The sequence below is a fragment of the Aulonocara sp. 'chitande type north' Nkhata Bay genome, linkage group LG1 (assembly GCF_057382095.1).
Source record: "Aulonocara sp. 'chitande type north' Nkhata Bay isolate Kocher_YH1m ecotype deep benthic linkage group LG1, A_spYH_male_GT1.1, whole genome shotgun sequence".
Lineage (NCBI taxonomy): Eukaryota > Metazoa > Chordata > Actinopteri > Cichliformes > Cichlidae > Aulonocara > Aulonocara sp. 'chitande type north' Nkhata Bay.
Genome location: NC_141344.1, coordinates 11,181,348 through 11,201,069, shown reverse-complemented (window position 1 = coordinate 11,201,069; position 19,722 = coordinate 11,181,348). Strand labels below are relative to the sequence as shown.

Below are 19,722 nucleotides of genomic sequence, written 5' to 3'. Positions count from 1 at the left end.
GATAGTTTTAGTTCCTGTTCCCATTTTGTCTTTACATATAAAGAGGTAAATCTTTGATTCTTCATCAAATTAGAGTATAATTTGGATGCTAGTTTAGTAGTTTTCTGCTGGTAGGCGTCGCACATTGTTTCAATTAGAGGGTTAATCATCTCAGCTTCAGCTATCTCTTTATTGTAATAATCTTGAAGTTGTAGATATCGAAAAAAAATCCTGGTTTTCCAATTCAAACATGTCCTTAAGCTCTTGAAAGCTCCACTCTTTGAAAGCCTTGTCATATTGTCCTGGTTTAAAACTCTTGTCCAAGGCTATCCATCTCAACTTCCTCTGGCCATTTTGCAGTTTTAAATGTTTGACAGTAGAGTACTACATTTGTAATGAAAACTGGGATATGGGATCGAGTTTTGACTTAAACCCTTGTGCTCCCCTTCGGGGCAGCCCCAGACCCCGGGGGTCCCAAAGTACCCCACCCTCAGTAGAGACAGATGAATGAAAATGAAAAAAAAAAAACAGAACGATCATTTGGGGTCGAAGAGTGCCCCAGAGCGATTCTAATGGGTTCGTCAGGGGATCGGGAAAGAAAACGTAGCACTTGGGGGCCACGCACAGAAGCTGCTGCGGCAGTGTGGGGGTCATTGATACCCCAGTACATAAAAATGAAGCATAATCACAATAATGCTAATAATAATAAGAAGATGAAGAAGAAGAAGATGAAGAACAAGAAAAAGAAGAATACAACACACAGACGCTTCTGAGTTTTATTTTATTTTATTTGAAATTACACATATGATACAACTGAGGCAATCTGGAAGGCCATACCTTTTAGGGACATGCGCAATAGGGAGGGTGCGTTTTTAAAATGCCCCCCTCCCCCCCTGGGGCTGTATTTTTGATTACAATATCAACAAACTGTCCGTGTTTCAGGTGCTCGGTGCTGTACAGCGCCTTCGGTGGTTGTGAATACATGATCAGGAGACGTTGAATGGAAGGAATGAAACGCGGCGTGAGGAGTCTTTTCCTGATGCTGTAATAATGTTCAGCGTAAAAGTCATCCTCCAAGTGTCACAGCGGGATGGAACGGACACACGCACAGGCTCTGAGTTGGGAAACACAAGAATCTTTATTACAGCACACCAGGTGATCTATTTACAGAGGTGAGGGGGAAGCCGGGCTCCGGGGGTCCACACACAAAGGGAAAAGACGCTGAAAGTCCACACGCACTCCGTCCACTCCTCACGCTCCTCTCCACACTCCACAGAAAACACGATGACGTACTCCACTCCTCGCACACTCAATCACTCAGGAAACACAGGGGTTGGTCCAGGGAAGGCGGGTCGGCAACGGTCCAGCGACGAGAAACACAGAGCTGCCGTCTTATAAAGGAGCTGGAACACTCTCGTAATGAGCCACAGGTGCGTGATGGCGACCGGGTGTGTGGACCAAGGGCAGAAGCCCACAGGTGAGCTCCGCCCTGGCAGAGGGAGGAGGGAAAGAGAGGAAGGGAGAGAGCAGGAACAAAATGAAAAACATATGTAGCCATACTGAGCCGACCGGGTAGGCACAGGGACCCTGACACCAAGACTCACAGACACTCGTGTTGTCTCTGGCTGGGGTGATTGGTCTTGCACCCGTTGCATGCTTCGGTGCGGTACTCGTTGATCACTAGGTTGAGTAGGTGATACACCTACGCAGTTTTCACGGTATCGACGAGTAAAGAAGACGCCCAACCGTCAAGCTCGGCGTCTTTAACTGAGAATATCCAAGGGCTCCACCAAGCCCCATGAGAACATAAGATGTAAAGTACGCTCCTGTGCCAAATAATCCCAGGGAAGCGAGGCGGAAGAATTCACACCGCTCCTTCAATTCGATCCTCTCCTCTTCTTCCCTTTTTCTTTGTTCTTCCTCCTTTCTCCTCTTCAGCCTTTCTCCTTCGAGCTTCTTCTGGGCCGCCTTATACATCTCGTTGGTGTAGTGGTTTCCTCCATTGAAATCCACCATTTCATCCAAAAGACAGCCCCAGAGTGTCGATCACAGCGATATTTCTACCGCCTTCGCCCTCTGCCTCTTTTCTGAGACAGCCGTCGGTGACAGACTCAGGCGAAACGTCTTCTTTGAAAGCGTTCGCATCCCCCAGGATGGTGTTTCCGGATGCACTCTTTCCCGATCCTGTTTTACCGACCAGAAGGAGTCTCAGTTCTTCACGGGTCGCAGAGCCTGCGGGGTTGGGGAAATGATAGTAACATTTGAATTATTCTAGAAAAAAAAAAAAACATAAAACACTACGTTACACTAGGCTATTCTTTTGTTATCTTTGTATTGATGTTGACAGCAAGCAGTTTGTCCACATAAAGCGAGTACCACAAGCAGCACACAACCCTGGGATTGCACTTTACCTTTGTATCGATGTTGACAGCGAGCAGTTTGCCCACATAACGCCAGTAGCACAAGCAGCACACATCCCTGGATCTGGCCTTTGGTCGCCAACATTTTCAGTAAGCTAAGAAAAGAAGAAAGAAAAAAGAGGTGAAATTAAGGCACATTCAAGGAAAGTATTTCAGATCAGATTAGCAAGTTAAACTACACTGAAAATACACGTTGAATAAACCATGGCCCCAAACTGGTCGGTTGTCCCATGTGTTTCCCCCGTAGCTGCTCCAGACGCACACACAATGAGCCCTGGTTTCGCGACACAGGCGTAGCAACAACCTCCTTCTACTCCTCACTGCCTCCTGTATGTGTGTGTGTGTGTGTGTGTAGGAGGTACTGGGCTCCTCACAGACGGTGGTGTTCGCGAAACCCACTAGGGGTGGGTTTTGATAATCGATTTATCGATTAAAATCGATTCTGGCTTGGATAACGTGATATCGATTCATTAAAATCCTGAATCGATTTTTTAATATAATATAATATAATATGTTTTGGGCATATAATATAATATGCCCGAAACGCCAGAATCTCAGGTTAAACCTCACAAAATTTCAAGAACCACCAAACAGCTAAAACAGTAAATGAGAGCAGGTACACAGATTCTGCACAAAGATGTACAATTTGTACGTCAATTTTGTACTTTTTTTTTACATTAGTAATTCCTTTTGTGCATAATTTTATATTATTGTTAATAATAAATTAATTAAAGCAACAAAACAACCTGAAGAGCCGGTTCGGAGCCGAAAGAGCTGGGTCTTTTTAGTGAGCCGAGCCGAAAGAGCCGGTTCTCTAAAAAGAGCCGAAAATCCCATCACTACTACATAGGCTATATATCGACATATGAAAGTCTTATATATTATAAACCAATAAATTTAGAATGGTTGCAAATTTAGAAACGATCAAACCTCATTAAGGTCGCATAACATTTACAAGACATTACACAGAAACAAATATAAAGCTAAGAATTAAGAATCATTCAAACAAAATTACAAAATGAATACAGAATGACTTATCCATTAAGAAATGCAGCTTCAATATAAACCTTTAAATGTATAACAAAAAGAATCTGCATAACTAATGCTTAATAGCATGTAAAGTATAAAAACATCTTTCCAGATTATGCAGATTATTTTTCATAAAACACACCAACACTACATCTGAAGACAACAAGGATTAACGCCTACAGACTGTGCTGACAAAACACTGGAATTTAATTCCTTATTCAGTGAAAATGAAAGTGTACAATTTCAGTTAATTCATAAATGACGCACTAACTTTGATCCAGAATACATAAACACACCTTTGCTTTCCAAGTATCCCCGTCACCTTTGAACACAGATAGATAGGGTTATTACTTCCTGCCTTCCAGGCTTCAACGTGCATCCTGGATTGTGATTCAGTTCTTCTCTATCCTGCATAGCAACATTAATTGAACAGATTTCGTTCATTGGCGCTCTGGAAAACAGGCTCTTTACATTTCTTGTGTGGAGAAACCAAACGTCCAGCAGTAAGTAGAAACGCTCTGTGTTAATGTGACTGTATATTAGGGCTGCCACAAACGATTATTTTGATAGTCGACTAGTCACCGATTATTTTTGCGATTAGTCGACTAATCAGATCCATTGGACGTAAAACGTACAGCTTATTGCACCAGCAGCATCTGCTCTTATATAACTAGCATTAGCTTACAGCTTTAAGTGTTTAAGGTATGTGCTAACTAAAAATAAAGAAAAGATGATAGTTTATTAAATTTTATTGAAATTTGCAGATTGTTTCGGTGAAGTTTAATAAACTCCTTGCTATCTAAAATATAACAGGACACTGGAGTAAATTCTGGAGCATCTCACACTTCTGATAATCAGCTGTCTGCTTGACGTTTATTCAGCTGTGTAAAAACTATAACTTTAATCTTAGCCAAACCGATTTACTCAGGAACAAATAAAATACTAAAAAAGCCAAACAATAACATTTTTAAGTTATCTAAGTGACTCATATATCATGTTTAACCTGAGTAGCGAAAGACGGCGGTGGGTTTGAAAACGATTTGCCGGGAGTCCGGTGTTCTCACAGCTCTAGTGACCTTGCCCCCGGCTAGCTATCGAGCTAGTGGGTAACAGACGTCTCCAAAAACGTCGGAGCGCTTTTGAAAATATGCGGCGTCTTGATAAACTGAGCAGATATTTGAGGTTTACACAGCTACATTCTCGCCTGAAAATATGTTAAACGTTTATTTTGTGACCCAGAAAGAATAATAAGAGTAACATTAAAACTAACTAGCTGCCGCCATTGTTGGAAACTGAGCTATGAATTCTGGGACACAGCTTCTTCTTCGGGGTTTAACGGCAGCTGGCATCCTTGTACATGCAGTGCTGCCATCTTCTGTTTCAGTCCGTTATTACACTCTTAAATCCTGCTACTCATTCCTGCGTCTTTTGGGATCTTACAAAGCTTCAAACGACGCGTCGACTATTAAATCAGTCGTCGACGATTTTGATAGTCGACGTAATCGTGACTAGTCGACTAATCGTGGCAGCCCTACTGTATATACGGGAAATTAACTTAACCTTGCTACTCCACGTAAAAGCTCTGCTCAAATTGCGATTTGAGTTAGTGGCCTACTCTTAAGCTTTGTGAGTTTTTGTGGAGAACACCGAGGCTCTCTGCTCTAGTCCCCGGGTCGTTGGGGCTTCCTGTTTAGCTGCAGAGTTGTTTACAGCGCTGTCGGCCGCTGTTTTTCCCCCTTTTATTTACTTCCGTGTGTGTGAGTGTGTGGTTATAAGTAGTTTTAAACCTTGTGATCCACAAAACAGCATAACAGTAAAAGGAGAACTGACTGCCTTACAGTCAGTGCAGGAGCAGCGGATTTGCAGTTTGGACGCATAGGTGTTAACGTCTTCTGCCCTGATAGCAGCTGGGGAAGGACTATCCTCCGCCTGTGAGCGCCTTGGCACGGGTGAGGTGCCCACGGCAGTACCGCTGCTTATTGAGAGTAAGAGCGATACGCGTTTTCACGTCAAAAAGTCGTCATAAATAAGTCTCCAATAATACCAGGAAAAGTCGCCAGATTTGTCGCTAGTCGCTTTTTAGAAAAAAGTCGCTAAGGGGGTCTAAAAACTCCCAAAATATAGAGACAAAGTCGCTAAGTTGTTAACACTGCGCAGGCTTGCTGCTGCTAAAATTAAACAGAGCTCCCTGAAAGGCACAGCCAATCACATTGGCCATATTTGTCACGTGACGTAGGACTCCAGTAGCGAGCGTAATTTAACTTTTTCTGCACCGCTGGGTGAATGAGACGTTGACAGATCGTTTTTTCTTTCTACCGGTTTTCTTTTTATTTACTCGAAGAGATCAAATTATTGGTGGGGACAATTCAATCATCACTGGATATTGGTGGGGACATGTCCCTTCCGTCCATGCCAAATCTACGCCCTTGCTTTGAATACACAGGGAAAAGAAAACAAACTGGAGGCTGGCTTGGCTGCAAGTCTCGAATTGGAGGCTGGCTTGACACAAGTCGGTTTTGCGCTATACAAATCAGCCCTCTTAACACTGTGACCTTTCCAGGTGAAAGAAACGATAGTGATCACAGTGAGTAGAAAACCTGGGTGAATGTGGCTGGTTTTATGTCGGTTGAGGAATGTTGCTGAAATGTACAAGTTAACTTTGCGGAAAATGGTGCTCAGAACGCGGATAGTCTGGGAATCACATTTAAACTTAATAACTAACAGACCGCATTAATTAAAATAATGATAATTACGAAACACCGTAAATGTTAGTCTGTTTTAACGACTGGTCATCCTCAATAAATATTTTTAATGCGATGCATTTTTGTCAAGCACACTGACTTTCGAAGTTTACAATGGTGAAAAATGAGGAAGTAATATTGTCTCTTTAACGATGGAATGAAATTGCAACTGAATTAGAGAAGAAAAAAACCCGAAGACGCTATTTGAAATCAAAACAGTGCATTTCCACTGCTAAAAAAATGAAAGAAACATATTACAATATATTAATTTCGTGACAGAAGTCATGCCGGTAACTTTTTTGTTTGTTTGTGTTTTTTCAGATGAGGGTGTTCTGCTGCTGTACTGCTTTCCTGCTGCTCATCCTTATTCCCACAGCCTGTGAAGGAGGCAACATTTTAGTCTTTCCCTCTGAAGGCAGCCACTGGGTAAACATGAACATTCTACTAAAAGCTTTACACTCCAGAGGACACAACATCACTGTTTTACGTCCCAGCAACAGCTGGTACATAAAAGATGACTCATCCTATAATACCATTACAGTTCTAGTGGAGAATCTCTTGGATCAGAAGTTCATCACAAGACTTGTGTCTGACTCCATACAATTTGAACGAGGGGCCCTCCCCTTGACGAGTTTTCTTCAAATGAGTGGAGGGATGATCAGCTTAATTCTTGATGTTCATAAAGCTGTAGCTAATTTTGTATCTGCAATACTAGATGACAATGACTTGATAAGAAAACTAAAAGATAGCAAGTTTGACCTGTTGCTTGCTGACCCCTGCTGGGGTGGTGGAGTCATTGTGGCCAAATATTTGAACCTTCCTTTGGTTTATAATGTTCGCTGGGTATTAGGTACAGAGGCTCATTTTTCCATAGCCCCGTCACCATTATCTTACATTCCTGTGACTGGAACTGGCAATACTGTCGAGATGACCTTTTTTCAGAGAGTTAAAAACATGCTTTTACACATCATAACTCAAACACAGAACAGCCTGGCGTTTAAACTAGTATACCAGAAAACAGCTGACAAATATCTTGGGCCTGGTCATGATTTTAATGAGTTAATGACTGATGCAGACATTTGGCTGATGAGAGTGGACTTTGTGTTTGAGTACCCACGGCCCACAATGCCTAATGTTGTTTATATCGGAGGGTTCCAGTGCAAACCTGCTAAACCTCTGCCTCAGCACTTGGAGGACTTTGTGCAGAGTTCTGGAGACCATGGCTTCATCCTCATGTCTCTGGGGACTTTTGTGACTGAACTTCCTTCTGACATGGCAAATGAGATCGCTGCAGCTTTTGCTAAACTACCACAGAAAGTCATCTGGAAGTATAAAGGTGACAGACCAGCCAATCTGGGTAATAACACTTTACTGGTGGACTGGATGCCACAGAATGACCTTTTGGGACATCCAAAAATAAAACTGTTTGTGGCACATGGAGGAACAAATGGAGTCCAAGAAGCTATTTATCATGGAGTCCCAGTTGTGGGCATATCCTTTTTTTTTGATCAATATGACAACCTGCTACGTCTGAAAGAGAGGGGGGGCGCTAAGATACTTACATTAACTACAGTGGACAAAGACAACAACTTCCTGAAGGCCATAGAGGAAGTCCTGAGTGATCCCTCGTACAGGGCGAACATGCAGAGACTTTCCAGGCTACACAGAGATAAGCCAGTAAAGCCACTGGATAACGCCCTCTTCTGGATAGAGTTTGTCATGAGGCACAAAGGAGCAGCTCACCTGAAAGCACAGTCCTACAGAATGCCCTGGTATTCCTACCACTCTGTAGATGTAGTTTTGTTCCTGGCTGGAACTATGCTGCTTGTGCTTTTAGCAGTTTTTTTCTTTATTAAATGTTTATACGCTGCAGTGTGTAAATATAAAGTGAAACGTGAGTGATAACGTGAGGTATTTTAGTGGGGTCGTGGGCTGATCTTGACTTCCTGGTTTGCCTGAACTAATGCCATGTTCAGCTTTTTTGTAATTGATCATTAGCCATAATTATGATATAAAATGCAGCTGCATCTTTCTTTTTTGCGTCTTCTGCAATTTATTCTAACCTCAGCTCAACAGTATTGCAATAACAAGTTGTATTTGTCAGTTTCGGAAAGGCTCATTTTCTCTCATCACTCAATGAGTAAAGACAAGAAGGATTAATCCATACTGTAAGGCACCATTTTGTCTTAAGCTGAATAAAGGCAGAACAAAAACTGATATTAGTGCAATTTAAATTCCATTTCATATGCATTCATGAGTTAAACCAAAAAAAATCCCCCAAACAAAGTTCCACATATCATAGGGATCACTGTAAATAAACTGCTCACCTCTGGGAATTTAAAATATCTCCTGAGTTTGGTTACCTACTGCTTTCTTTGATGCTTGAGCAAAACTACTTTAAACCCTCTTAAAGGATAACATGGAGAGATTTACAAGGCTACAAGATAAGAATACAAGAAAGCCACTGGATAGCTCAGTCTTCTGGATATAGTTTTACCTGAAAGCAGAGTCCTAACATACCCTGGTGTTCTTACCACTTTGTAGATATAGTTTTGTTTCTAGTTGGAATCATGCTGCTTGTGCTTTTAACTGTTGTTTATCTTGTAATGTGATGAAACACTGCATTATGTACAAATAAAAAGAAATATGAGTAATCAGAAAGTAAGGATTTTCTTAACTTTTTCAATTTTATATCATCATTTCATTTTCTTATGATATTTCAGCAAATTTAATAATAAATAAAACACTTAAAATTATTCATGGCTAAACCACAAAATTGAGCTTTTTTTTAATGCAAACTCACCAGTGCACTCACCTGCCATCGTCTGTTACTGCTGTTTGGCTTACTGAATCTAATCCATTGTACAGATAGAAATGTGTTTCGTTATAGGAAGGACCCAAAGGTTTATTTTTTGTGTAATAAATACATTTAAGTCAGATTCACTGTAGTCAAAAGAACATTTCACACTGCAGTAATTAATGTGAAGTGTTGTGGTTCTGTTGTGCTCTGACCTACCTGCCCCTCCATGTAGAAACATGGAAAGCCTGAGGCAGGCAGATGGAACAGGTATCAACAACAGATGTGACCCTGATCAAGTTAGAAGGCATGAAAAGAAACAGCTGGGAAGGTGGTGGGCTGTAAAGTGGTCAGCACATGTGCCAGAAACTGTAGGCAAGATAAATCAGCTTGAATAGAACAACCTATGTGTAATTATCAGTAAGATCATTAGAAAGATACTTGGTATGGCAATGGGGAGGAATTGATGTCAGCTGTTATCATCTAGCCTAATGGGATTGTGGGTTAAGCCTGTCTTCGTGGGCTGAAGTAGTGGTATGATAAATTTGTTGTTCTAAAATAATTTCGGCTCAGAGAGACGAAATGTGTGCGGAGCTGGCGGCACCAAAACACTACTTGGTTTTCTGAGAGGCTCCATTTGATTACCATCATAAAACATAATAGTGGCATAAAATGCAGTTGCGTCTTTCCAATTTGCTACTTCTCCAACACATTCTAACTATAGCTGTACAGCATCGCAGTCACCAGTTGCATTTGAATGAAGAAAAGAAGGATTAGTCCATAAAATGCCACCAGCACACCGACAAGTTCTTTTTGTGTTCAGTGAAATAAAGCCACATTAATTTTAATCAGAACTGAAATGGCATCTCATGTGTTGCTTGTTCTGTATTCCATTATTCATTGCTAATAAATAAGGAGATGAATTTATTGTCTTCTTATAAGGAGTTTTGGGTAATATTTTTTAAAAATGGGGTAACTGTGATCAAGAGTTAGAGAACAAAACACACATAGTCACATCTAAATTTCATTGTAATGATTCAGTCAATGTATAACCTCATTATCGTATCACTGCTCTTTGCACACAGATTGATACCGTTATGCACTTTCCCTTACAAGGGTCTACTGAGGCAATGGGCAAGCACACTGACTTTCGAAGTTTACAATGGTGAAAAATGAGGAAGTAATATTGTCTCTTTAACGATGGAATGAAATTGCAACTGAATTAGAGAAGAAAAAAACCAGAAGACGCTATTTTTTTAAAAATGGGGTAACTGCCCATATGGAAAAGATATATATAAATCTTATAAAGTTTGTATCTGTCTTGTGTGAAACTTGTATGAAAAGCATACAAGAGTGAAAACAGATATAAGATCCCTTGAAAAATTATATAATGAAACTTGTATGTTTTGGATACTTACTAAAACAATGTATGAAAGTAATGCGAAAGTGGCCACTTTCATGAGTAAATCATGTAAGCCTTTTTTTTTTTTTTTCTTTTTTTTTTTCTACAGTATCTTTGCTGCTCCTGGGACAGAGTTCTGGAGTTCCTGGGATCTGCTGGACCCACTTGCCCAGTTTCATATCTTCTCTAGCTACTCTCTCAGCCCCTGGTATTCCTAGAGCGTCTCTGTGTTTCTTCTTCTTTGTCCACCACTACTATGTCCGGTTGGTTAGTCAACACCAGCTTGTCCATCTGGATCTGGAAGTCTCACAGGTTCTTAGCTTTGCCATTCTCAACCACCAGAGGGGGCATATCCCATTTTCACCTTTTTTCCATGATAAAAAGACGAATCGCCACAAACTCCTGTTTATGAACAACTAGTGCATGTCGACAGTTGGTGCTCCTTACATGTGTTGCAACATATAAATATGTTTGCGTTAGAGCACATGTTGGGACTGCTGTGTTGCACTGAGAATATAACCCCCCCCCCCCCCCCCCCCAAACCCAACAGCATGTAAACTGCACACATGTGCTATATATAATGCTTTTGTTGGATTTAATGAACCCATTGTCTGCCATATTGGAGGGCTCTCGACAGCTGCCTGTTTCCAAAGCCCTGAAGTTAAATCAGAACTTTTGGGTCCTGTTTCAGTAAGAGAACCGCATTTTAAAATTTCACCAACTGGTAATAATTCAAATAACACAACCGCATTGGAATGGGGCCTTACTGGGCATTTTGTCCTGCTGTTCTATTCATATATTTATGTACATGAGTAATGGTGGTTTTAAAAAAGCATTGCTTATTCAATGTTTCTGTTTTTAGCTCTTGTTTACACAACCCATTTCCCACAAGTCTAAATGACACAGAAGCCACAGCTGTGCAGTAAATATTAATGGTAGCTGTTTTTTTTATGTATGCTAAAAACTGCATTAGTAGTTGTGGATGAAGGTAAATAAAAATACACCAGGAGAGTTGCACCAGGACTTCAGCGATATAGGTGGTCACAATGTTAAACTTGAGACATGAAGGTTTAGAAGAGCAGGGACTGTACAAAGTATCCATTTTAAGACAGTAGACGTGGAGTTATGTTGTTTTTCCAATTCACTGCCTCTGTATATTTTTTATGTCTAGTTGTCCATCACCATCTTGGTCCTTTGAAATCAGATTTGACTAATGAGAGGTGGGATCAGGCTGAGGGACACCACTGATTTGACAATCACTAGGTAAGCTCACCCTAAAAGATTTTGTTCTATTTCGACACTAATTGGAACCATAAGAACATCATGTTATCTTAATTGATGCATAAATTTAGTGATTAAACTGCAGCATACTGTTTACTGAGGTCATGGTTCAATAGAGCAGAGAGGTCATTTTTTTCATGTACATCTTTAGGTCTTATGTAACCAGATGAGTCACCACCTCCTGGTCTTTAGTAAGAATCATGTAAGCCTTATATGATTTACTCATGAAAGTGGCCACTTTCATGAGTAATCACATATAAGTTTTTACTATTTCTTTTCCGTATGGGTGTGATCTAGAGTTAGAGAACAAAACACACACAGTCACATCTAAATTTCATTGTAATGATTCAGTCAATGTATAACCTCATTATCGTATCACTGCTCTTTGCACACAGATTGATACCGTTATGCACTTTGCCTTACAAGGGTCTACTGAGGCAATGGGCAATAGTGCCTTTTGCATGGTGGCTCAGCTCCTCCCCTCTGGAGAGTACAAATACACACATGTCACGTTCAACATACTGGTGCTTTGAACAACAGTTCTCTTATCACCGTGACCTTTGCTGGATAAAGAAACTATTCATATTACAGTAAGTAGAAAAGCTTTCAGACTCAATAAACTGTTTAAATGCAGCACTATGCATACATTTAAACATATTAACCCTTTTATGTGGGGGACTGACTTTCAATACAAATAGTATTCTGTTGTTAAAAAGTAAAAAAAAAAAGTAACATTTGCTATAATAAAGTGAAAGCATACCATGTTTTTAGCAGCAATTTAAAAAATATAGATTTTATTTTTTATTTCTTGGAATGTTCATTTTAAAGGTAGGAAAATGCTCTCTAAAACATCTTAAACAATTATTAACAACCGTTTTACAATGCCTAGCAATAACATTGTTTGGACACGGATTTAAAGTTAAATTTTTCTTTATTTTTTGACATTTTTTTGGCCTTTTTTGGGTTGGGGCTTCTACTACACTTGAATTTGAATGAGACCAGGAATACACACTGGGCATATAGTCTACCCACAGAGATAACACAGAGAGACAGATAAACATTCACACTCACATTCTCACCTACAGCCAATCTAGAATTTCAAAATAAGCCCTTTGTTGTACCCAGAGAACCTATAGAGGCACAGTTAGAATTTTTCAAACATTTTTTTAAAAAGATTAGGACATTATAATCTGTTTTTCTGTTTGAAAACTTAATTCGAACTTGCAGATAGTGTTTGCAAATTGTGTGAGAACATCCCTGTCTAGCTATCTTTATTTTTAGGTAGGTAGGGTAACATATCACTACATTTACACTCTGATTTTACAAATGACCTTCTTTATGCCAGTAAGTTGATTTTGAATTTCAGATGAGGGTCGTCTGCTGCTGCACTGCTTTCCTGCTGCTCATCCTAATTCCCAAAGCCTGTGAAGGAGGCAACATCTTGGTCTATCCTTCTGAAGGCAGCCACTGGATAAACATGGAAATTCTACTAAAGGCTTTGCACTCTAGAGGACACAATATCACCATTCTGCGTTCTAGTAAAAGCTGGTACATAAAAGATAACTCATCTTATTACAGTGCCTTTACAGTTCCAGTGGAAAACACCTTGGATCAGACATTCATCACAAGGATTGTAGCTGAGGTCATAGAATTTGAACGAGGAGCCCTCCCCTTGATTAGTTTTCTCCACATGAGTGTGGGAATGTTTGGCACATTTATTGATGCCCACAAAGGCGTAGGTGCAGTAGTAACAGCAATGATGGATGACAGTGAGTTGATGAGAAAAATGAAAGACAGCAAGTTTGACCTGCTACTTGCTGACCCCTGCTGGGGTGGTGCCATCATTCTGGCCAAATATTTGAACCTTCCTTTGGTTTATAATGTTCGCTGGCTTATAGCTGCAGAGTCACATTTTTCCATAGCTCCTTCACCATTGTCTTATATTCCTATAACAGGAGCAGGGAATACTGACAAGATGACCTTTTTGCAGAGAGTTACAAACATGCTTTTGCACATTATAACCCAAATACAAAATGACCTCTTAGTTAGACTAGTATACCAGAAATTAACTGACAAATATCTTGGGCCTGGTCATGATTTTAATGAGTTAATGACTGATGCAGACATTTGGCTGATGAGAGTGGACTTTGTGTTTGAGTACCCACGGCCCACAATGCCTAATGTTGTTTATATCGGAGGGTTCCAGTGCAAACCTGCTAAACCTCTGCCTCAGCACTTGGAGGACTTTGTGCAGAGTTCTGGAGACCATGGCTTCATCCTCATGTCTCTGGGAACATTTGTGACTGAACTTCCTTCTGACATGGCAAATGAGATCGCTGCAGCTTTTGCTAAACTACCACAGAAAGTCATCTGGAAGTATAAAGGTGACAGACCAGCCAATCTGGGTAATAACACTTTACTGGTGGACTGGATGCCACAGAATGACCTTTTAGGACATCCAAAAATAAAACTGTTTGTGGCACATGGAGGAACAAATGGAGTCCAAGAAGCTATTTATCATGGAGTCCCATTTGTGGGTATACCTGTGTTTTTTGATCAGTATGACAACCTGCTACGTCTGAAAGAGAGAGGAGGAGGCAAAATACTTACATTAGCTACAGTGGACAAAGACAACAACTTCCTGAAGGCCATAGAGGAAGTCCTGAGTGATCCCTCGTACAGGGCGAACATGCAGAGACTTTCTAGGCTACACAGAGATAAGCCAGTAAAGCCACTGGATAACGCCCTCTTCTGGATAGAGTTTGTCATGAGGCACAAAGGAGCAGCTCACCTGAAAGCACAGTCCTACAGAATGCCCTGGTACTCCTACCACTCTGTAGATGTAGTTTTGTTCCTGGCTGGAGCTATGCTGCTTGTGCTTTTAACCACTTTCTACCTTATTAGGTGTATATACACTGGGATGTGTAAACGTAAAGTGAAACATGACTAATGATCAGTGCACAGATGGATTTGATAATGCATTGTGTCATTTTAACTTCTCATTCTTGTTTGAGTACCTCATTCATATGAGGTTGTTATAAAAAAAACTTCATCATTATTAAAAGTCTGTGTTTCAAAATAATTCTGAGTGGATTAACTCTAACAAGATAAACATAATCAATGAAAAAAAATCCATTTTGTATCTTTACTTGAATATATGTAGTTTTGTTATATTTTGCCTTTGTTTAAAAGGGAAAACAACTGCCTCTATGTTTGACAAACAATACATATCTTCTTAATGAAGAGATTTGAGAGGAATTCTCCGTTGATGGGACTTTAAATGATAATCTCATGCCAGGCAAATCTGAGTAATGATCCCATTTGAATTACAGAAAATGTTCTATTTAATTTGTAAACGCTGTCAGATCAGTCGCTTATTAATGCCAAGAATGACAGAATGGCACTGGCATAATGCTCTGGACACGCGTGTTTTTAGTCTTAAGAGAAAATGAATCAATGAATGAACAACTGAATGGTTGTCAGTTTTACTTTAATCGAATGCAGCATTCAGTTGAAATACAAAAAATGTCGGTGTAAATGTAACTTAAAATTGAATCAAGACCGGTCATGTCACATTGCAGAGTAACGCATTCCTCTCGTCACATTGCATTTTTGTCATAACTCATTAACGTGACGCGTTACAGTACTAAATTCGGTAATCACATCGGGTAACATTTAGGCCTTACTTTGGTTACAATGATTATTCAGTACGCCGAGCGAATAAAAAGTGCAACAAAAAGCACAAAACGTGTCTTCTTCCTGCCCGTTGACACTATGATTTTGGTTCCTGTGTAGGGAGGAGGAAATGGTGGAGCCATAGACATACATAAATGTATGTCCATGGGTGGAGTAGTCTACAACTTTTGAGGAGTGGAGGTTTGGACAATATGTTTCATTTTTAGTTAAAGGACAAGCACGTGATTATTAAGAGCAACAGGACGACATAAAACACTTGTATTAGATTGTCAACACAACATCGGCTCGTTCCAAGCATCTGCAGTGACAGCATGCTGGCTCAGAACTAGCGAAGATCTTCAACAGGCAACAAAGGTAGTAAGGAGCACTCTGTAGCCTCCATTTCTACGTCTTTTTAATAGTAGCTTTGAGGTTTCTTTAGGCTGGTATTCAGCTTTGTGTTGTCGGTTTTGTGGTCATGCAATCAGTAAAGAAAGCGTGTCTCTCTCCCTCTCTCTGTGCGCGTTTGTGTGTGTGTACAAATAAGGAGCAATGTGTAACGCTTTACTTTTTATGAGTAACGATCCCAGCACTGGTCAGGAGTGTGCACACACATGAAGCCTATCAGCTTCAGTATGAAAACATCGAATCGCGGAAGAATAGTAACAATAAAGCTAAACAATAAAGCGAGACTCGGGTTTGGATTACACAATGTATTAGTGACACAAAGAAAGCGCAACATAGGAAAATGTAATCACTACGGCCAAGGCGAGAACACTGATCAGAAGAATAAAAAAATTAATTATTTCTTAAATAATTATATGACCTTATATATTTTGCAAAAGAACTAAAGAAATTACATTACTGAGTATTACCGAGTATTCAGTATCAGTACCCGACTCAAATGTTTTTGAGTCGGGTTTGTTTTCCCACAGCTGGTGGCGGTAATGCACCAATTCATAGTTTTCTAACCAAGACGAATTTCAAGTAAGTTTAAAAAGAAGAAGTGCTGTATGAAACTTGTGCAAAGCTTAGTGGAACGCTTGTAGTAACTGCAAGGCTGTTGTCACGCAGTAAGGCTTGTTAAATTGAAACTGAAGCGCTTATACCCATTCTTATTAAAGTTAAAGCTGATTAAAGTTAATTGGATAGATGGGTTGGTGATTTGATAGATTGCGCTCAGGCTAAGTGGTTAGACATAGTGATAATGACCTTTTTGACTTTATAAGCGTGACTTATTGAATACAATAAACATGCTTCACAAGTGGAAGAGTCTCTATTTACAACCGTGCACAGGTCTATATGAACACATAATTCTTGGATCAGTGCCTGCCTTTTATTCTAGAGCCAAATTCAAGATAGTCATTTTAGAGATAATTGTTTATTTTTTAGTGTTAATGTGTTAATATTTTGCAGACTGGTTAAAATCTCATCGTTTCAGATCAGCATAGTTATTAATATAATATATTTTGGGTTGAAATGTCCAAAATGCAACTTCCTTTTAAACAGACAAGAACTTAACCGTCACAGGCTTTGCACAACTGCAGGGGTGCGGCCAAAAAAAGACAAAAAACACAAAACAAAAAAAAACAGAAAGTCTTGTTTTTTTCTTCCACCTTCACTTGTTTCAACCTAACCCACTCCAACTGTGCCTTGTCAGTTTGAAGGAGACGTACAACAAAACTAAGAGCATTTAACTGTAAGTTAAGTTGTTATTCATGCTATTATTTGGCTGTGTTTGTTTTTTGTTGTACTGATTGAGTAGGTTTATATAACACATGCAGCATGACTCGCATTATATATCAAACACACAGCACTAACTGCCGAGAACATTTTAGTGAGTGTCTGTATGTGTGTGTTCACACAACTGTCATTGCTAAGATATGCTTGACAAGTGTCAACAGTTACCCTTTTTTATATGCTTTGTTGGTTAATCTGCTATCTAAATTCTTCAATCTTTGTCAATATTTCAGTGTCATTTTTAGAGACATGCATGTAAAGGAATCACTTTTTAAGTGATTCCTTTACATGCATGTACTGGGGGTTCTAGTGCACATGGGCCCATTGGGTTTTATGAGACACTGTTCACTTGCTGTGAGAGAGACAAAAATACCTAACCATATCTACATAGCTACTGTAAGTCTTTTTTTCAGTTCAGAACACTGTATCTCTGGCTCATTGCATACTTATCTGGTTAAACAGGAACATCTGAAACCAAAAAATCATCAGTCATCTTCAATGACTTGCATTCAGTGCTTTTATCTGGGTCACAGCACTTTAAAGAGACTTCTTTGTTGACATGCCAACTAAGTTTGTGATGTAACCATAACATTTATAGCTTTTGTTTTTGGGTTGACACAAAATAAAGTGTGGAAAACTACCCTTACCAGTTTTTTTTGTTTTGTTTTGTGTGTGTGTTTTCTTTTTTTTCTTTTTTTTGTGCTCCACTGCCAGATAGTGCCATGACAGGTAGTGGCGAGATTATAAATCTCCTAAACTAAATCCAAACATTTTAAAATATATAAGAAAACAGATGCATTTGATCTGTTAAACATGCAGAGATTACTTAATTTCTTAAGAGGAAGATGCCAAACATAGTCACGCTTACAAAATAATTTCTGTTCAGGGACACTGGGATCTGACACAGAATGCACGCAGAGCTCTTGGCACCACACAGCACTCTAATTTCCTGAGAGGGCTCCATGTGCTACATACACGTGAGGGCTGTCAGAAGGAATTTTCTCATGCAAATAAAGAGACAATTGAATATAAAATCACTGCAGCTCTCTGTTATCCTGATATATCATTGGCCACTGTGCACACATTTGCTGTGATATCATTGTAACAACTCTCTGATATGTGTGTCCTGTTTTTCACCTCTGTTTCTATTTCAGAACACAGCGCTTATGAAGATTTGAAGATGTTTTTGTCACTGGCTTCCATCCTCTCTTTTTTGACTGTTTTTATTCCTGTCGCACATTCTGGAAAAATTCTGGTATTTCCACATGATGGAAGCCACTGGGTGAACATGAGAGTACTTGTTGAAGAGCTCCATTTGCAGGGACACAATGTGACAGTGATTCGGAATGCAGACAGCTGGTACATCAGTAAAACGTCTCCACGTTACAATGTAATCACAGTGGATGTTGATGGTGGTGGAAATGAAGATTTTTTTCGTGCATTTGTCTCTGAGGTTATTAAAATTAAGCGAAGCATGGGGTCTGCATGGTCTCACTTTGCTTTACAAATGGAGTTAAAAGACAAATTCTATGAACTGCACAAAAAAGTCTGTGAAGTGATTGTGTTCATCTTTGAAATAGAATTAAATAAAAGTGTGACCAAAGCATATTTGTACTGTTCATTAATTTCTGTGCTGTGGAGAATCTGCTCTCATTTTCTTCTAATCATCTGACTTTACGAGTTTAGTGACTCCATGTGACTTCACTCTGTTCAGCTATCTTTGAAAGGTTTTCTTAATTGCAGTGTTTTCCCCTGCTGTGGTCTGGAATCCTATGCACACTACAACTATTACTAATGGGAATATCTGGAAAAACACGCATGCATCCATTTTCTGAACATGGATGCATGTTAAGGAAATCATCACTTCAAGTTGAAGGGATGTTGGAGCCTATCCTAGCTTACATATTGCGAAGGCAGGGTACACCCTTGACAAGTCACCAGGGTGTACCCAGGGTAAGCGCTTAGAGACAAACAACCTTACAATCACATCTATAGCCAATTTAATCACCAATTAACCTAACAAGCATGACTTTGGATCATGGGAGGAAGCTGCACCTGGAGGGAGCCCACACAGGCTCAGAGGAGAACATGCAAACTATGCACAGAAAGGCCCCAGTGAACCAGAAAAGTTCTTGCAGTACTAACCAGTGCATCACGGCACTGCTCTTGTAGGTGAGGTTTCATAACAAACAGCTACACCATTTGCCATTTTATCACTGAAATTACTAGACGTTACAAACCATTCATCCTGTGTAAGGCAAATTTACCACTCGTTTCAACAAAAATAAGACGGAAAGAAATGAAGTAGTTTGAGATTCTTAGTTGTGTGACTACATTAGTTGGCCAATGAATATGACATCCTGCTGTGTCTAAGAATGAGGGGAGTGGATTAGATAAAGGCAACAACGTCCTCAGGGCCAAACAGGAAGTTTTGAATAAGCCATCCCTCAGGATGAACATGCTACATTTTCAACACTTAATAGGTTTAACTGCCACTTGGGGAACATTTCAAAGCGAAAGAAAATACAATTCGCAGCTAAACTACTGCTATTACCATCAGCTTTGTGAGACCTGGCTAGATCTTCACGCTGCAGAGGTGCACCAGTCTTTAGGATAACAATTTTCCAATTGCTTAATTATTCATTAAATTTGACTAAA

General features: G+C 39.8%; 1 protein-coding gene and 2 pseudogenes across 8 annotated transcripts; 2 read left to right on the top strand and 1 right to left on the bottom strand.

Moving 5' to 3' along the window:
• Nucleotides 1-755: 755 nt before the first annotated feature.
• LOC147338709 (GTPase IMAP family member 2-like) lies at nt 756-5,595 on the bottom strand. 3 transcript variants are annotated; one of them, XR_015125599.1, is made up of 4 exons: nt 3,725-5,595; nt 2,391-2,494; nt 1,584-2,211; nt 756-1,468 (listed from the first exon to the last, which is right to left on the bottom strand). XR_015125599.1 is itself a non-coding variant. In XM_086268169.1 (3 exons), exons 1-3 carry the CDS (start codon nt 3,805-3,807, stop codon nt 1,997-1,999), a joined length of 402 nt encoding a protein of 133 aa, XP_086124295.1. In that variant the 5' UTR covers nt 3,808-5,595; the 3' UTR covers nt 756-1,996. The 3 variants fall into 3 exon arrangements, 2 of the variants coding, with proteins under 2 accessions (XP_086124295.1, XP_086124402.1); XM_086268169.1 differs by having other exon boundaries at nt 756-2,211; XM_086268276.1 differs by having other exon boundaries at nt 756-2,211; nt 2,427-2,494.
• Nucleotides 3,793-8,821, top strand: LOC147338708 (UDP-glucuronosyltransferase 2C1 pseudogene; annotated as a pseudogene). Of its 2 annotated transcripts, none has more exons than XR_015125544.1 (2): nt 3,793-3,931; nt 6,491-8,821. The product of XR_015125544.1 is annotated as a UDP-glucuronosyltransferase 2C1 pseudogene, transcript variant X1 (transcript). The 2 variants fall into 2 exon arrangements; XR_015125561.1 differs by lacking the exon at nt 3,793-3,931 and adding an exon at nt 5,879-6,012.
• On the top strand, nt 3,899-17,908 carry LOC147338707 (UDP-glucuronosyltransferase 2C1 pseudogene; annotated as a pseudogene). 3 transcript variants are annotated; one of them, XR_015125514.1, is made up of 6 exons: nt 3,899-3,931; nt 6,491-6,595; nt 10,478-10,680; nt 11,540-11,631; nt 12,045-12,239; nt 13,016-17,908. The product of XR_015125514.1 is annotated as a UDP-glucuronosyltransferase 2C1 pseudogene, transcript variant X1 (transcript). The 3 variants fall into 3 exon arrangements; XR_015125528.1 differs by lacking the exon at nt 12,045-12,239; XR_015125518.1 differs by lacking the exons at nt 3,899-3,931; nt 6,491-6,595; nt 10,478-10,680 and having other exon boundaries at nt 10,961-11,631.
• Nucleotides 17,909-19,722: the final 1,814 nt, after the last annotated feature.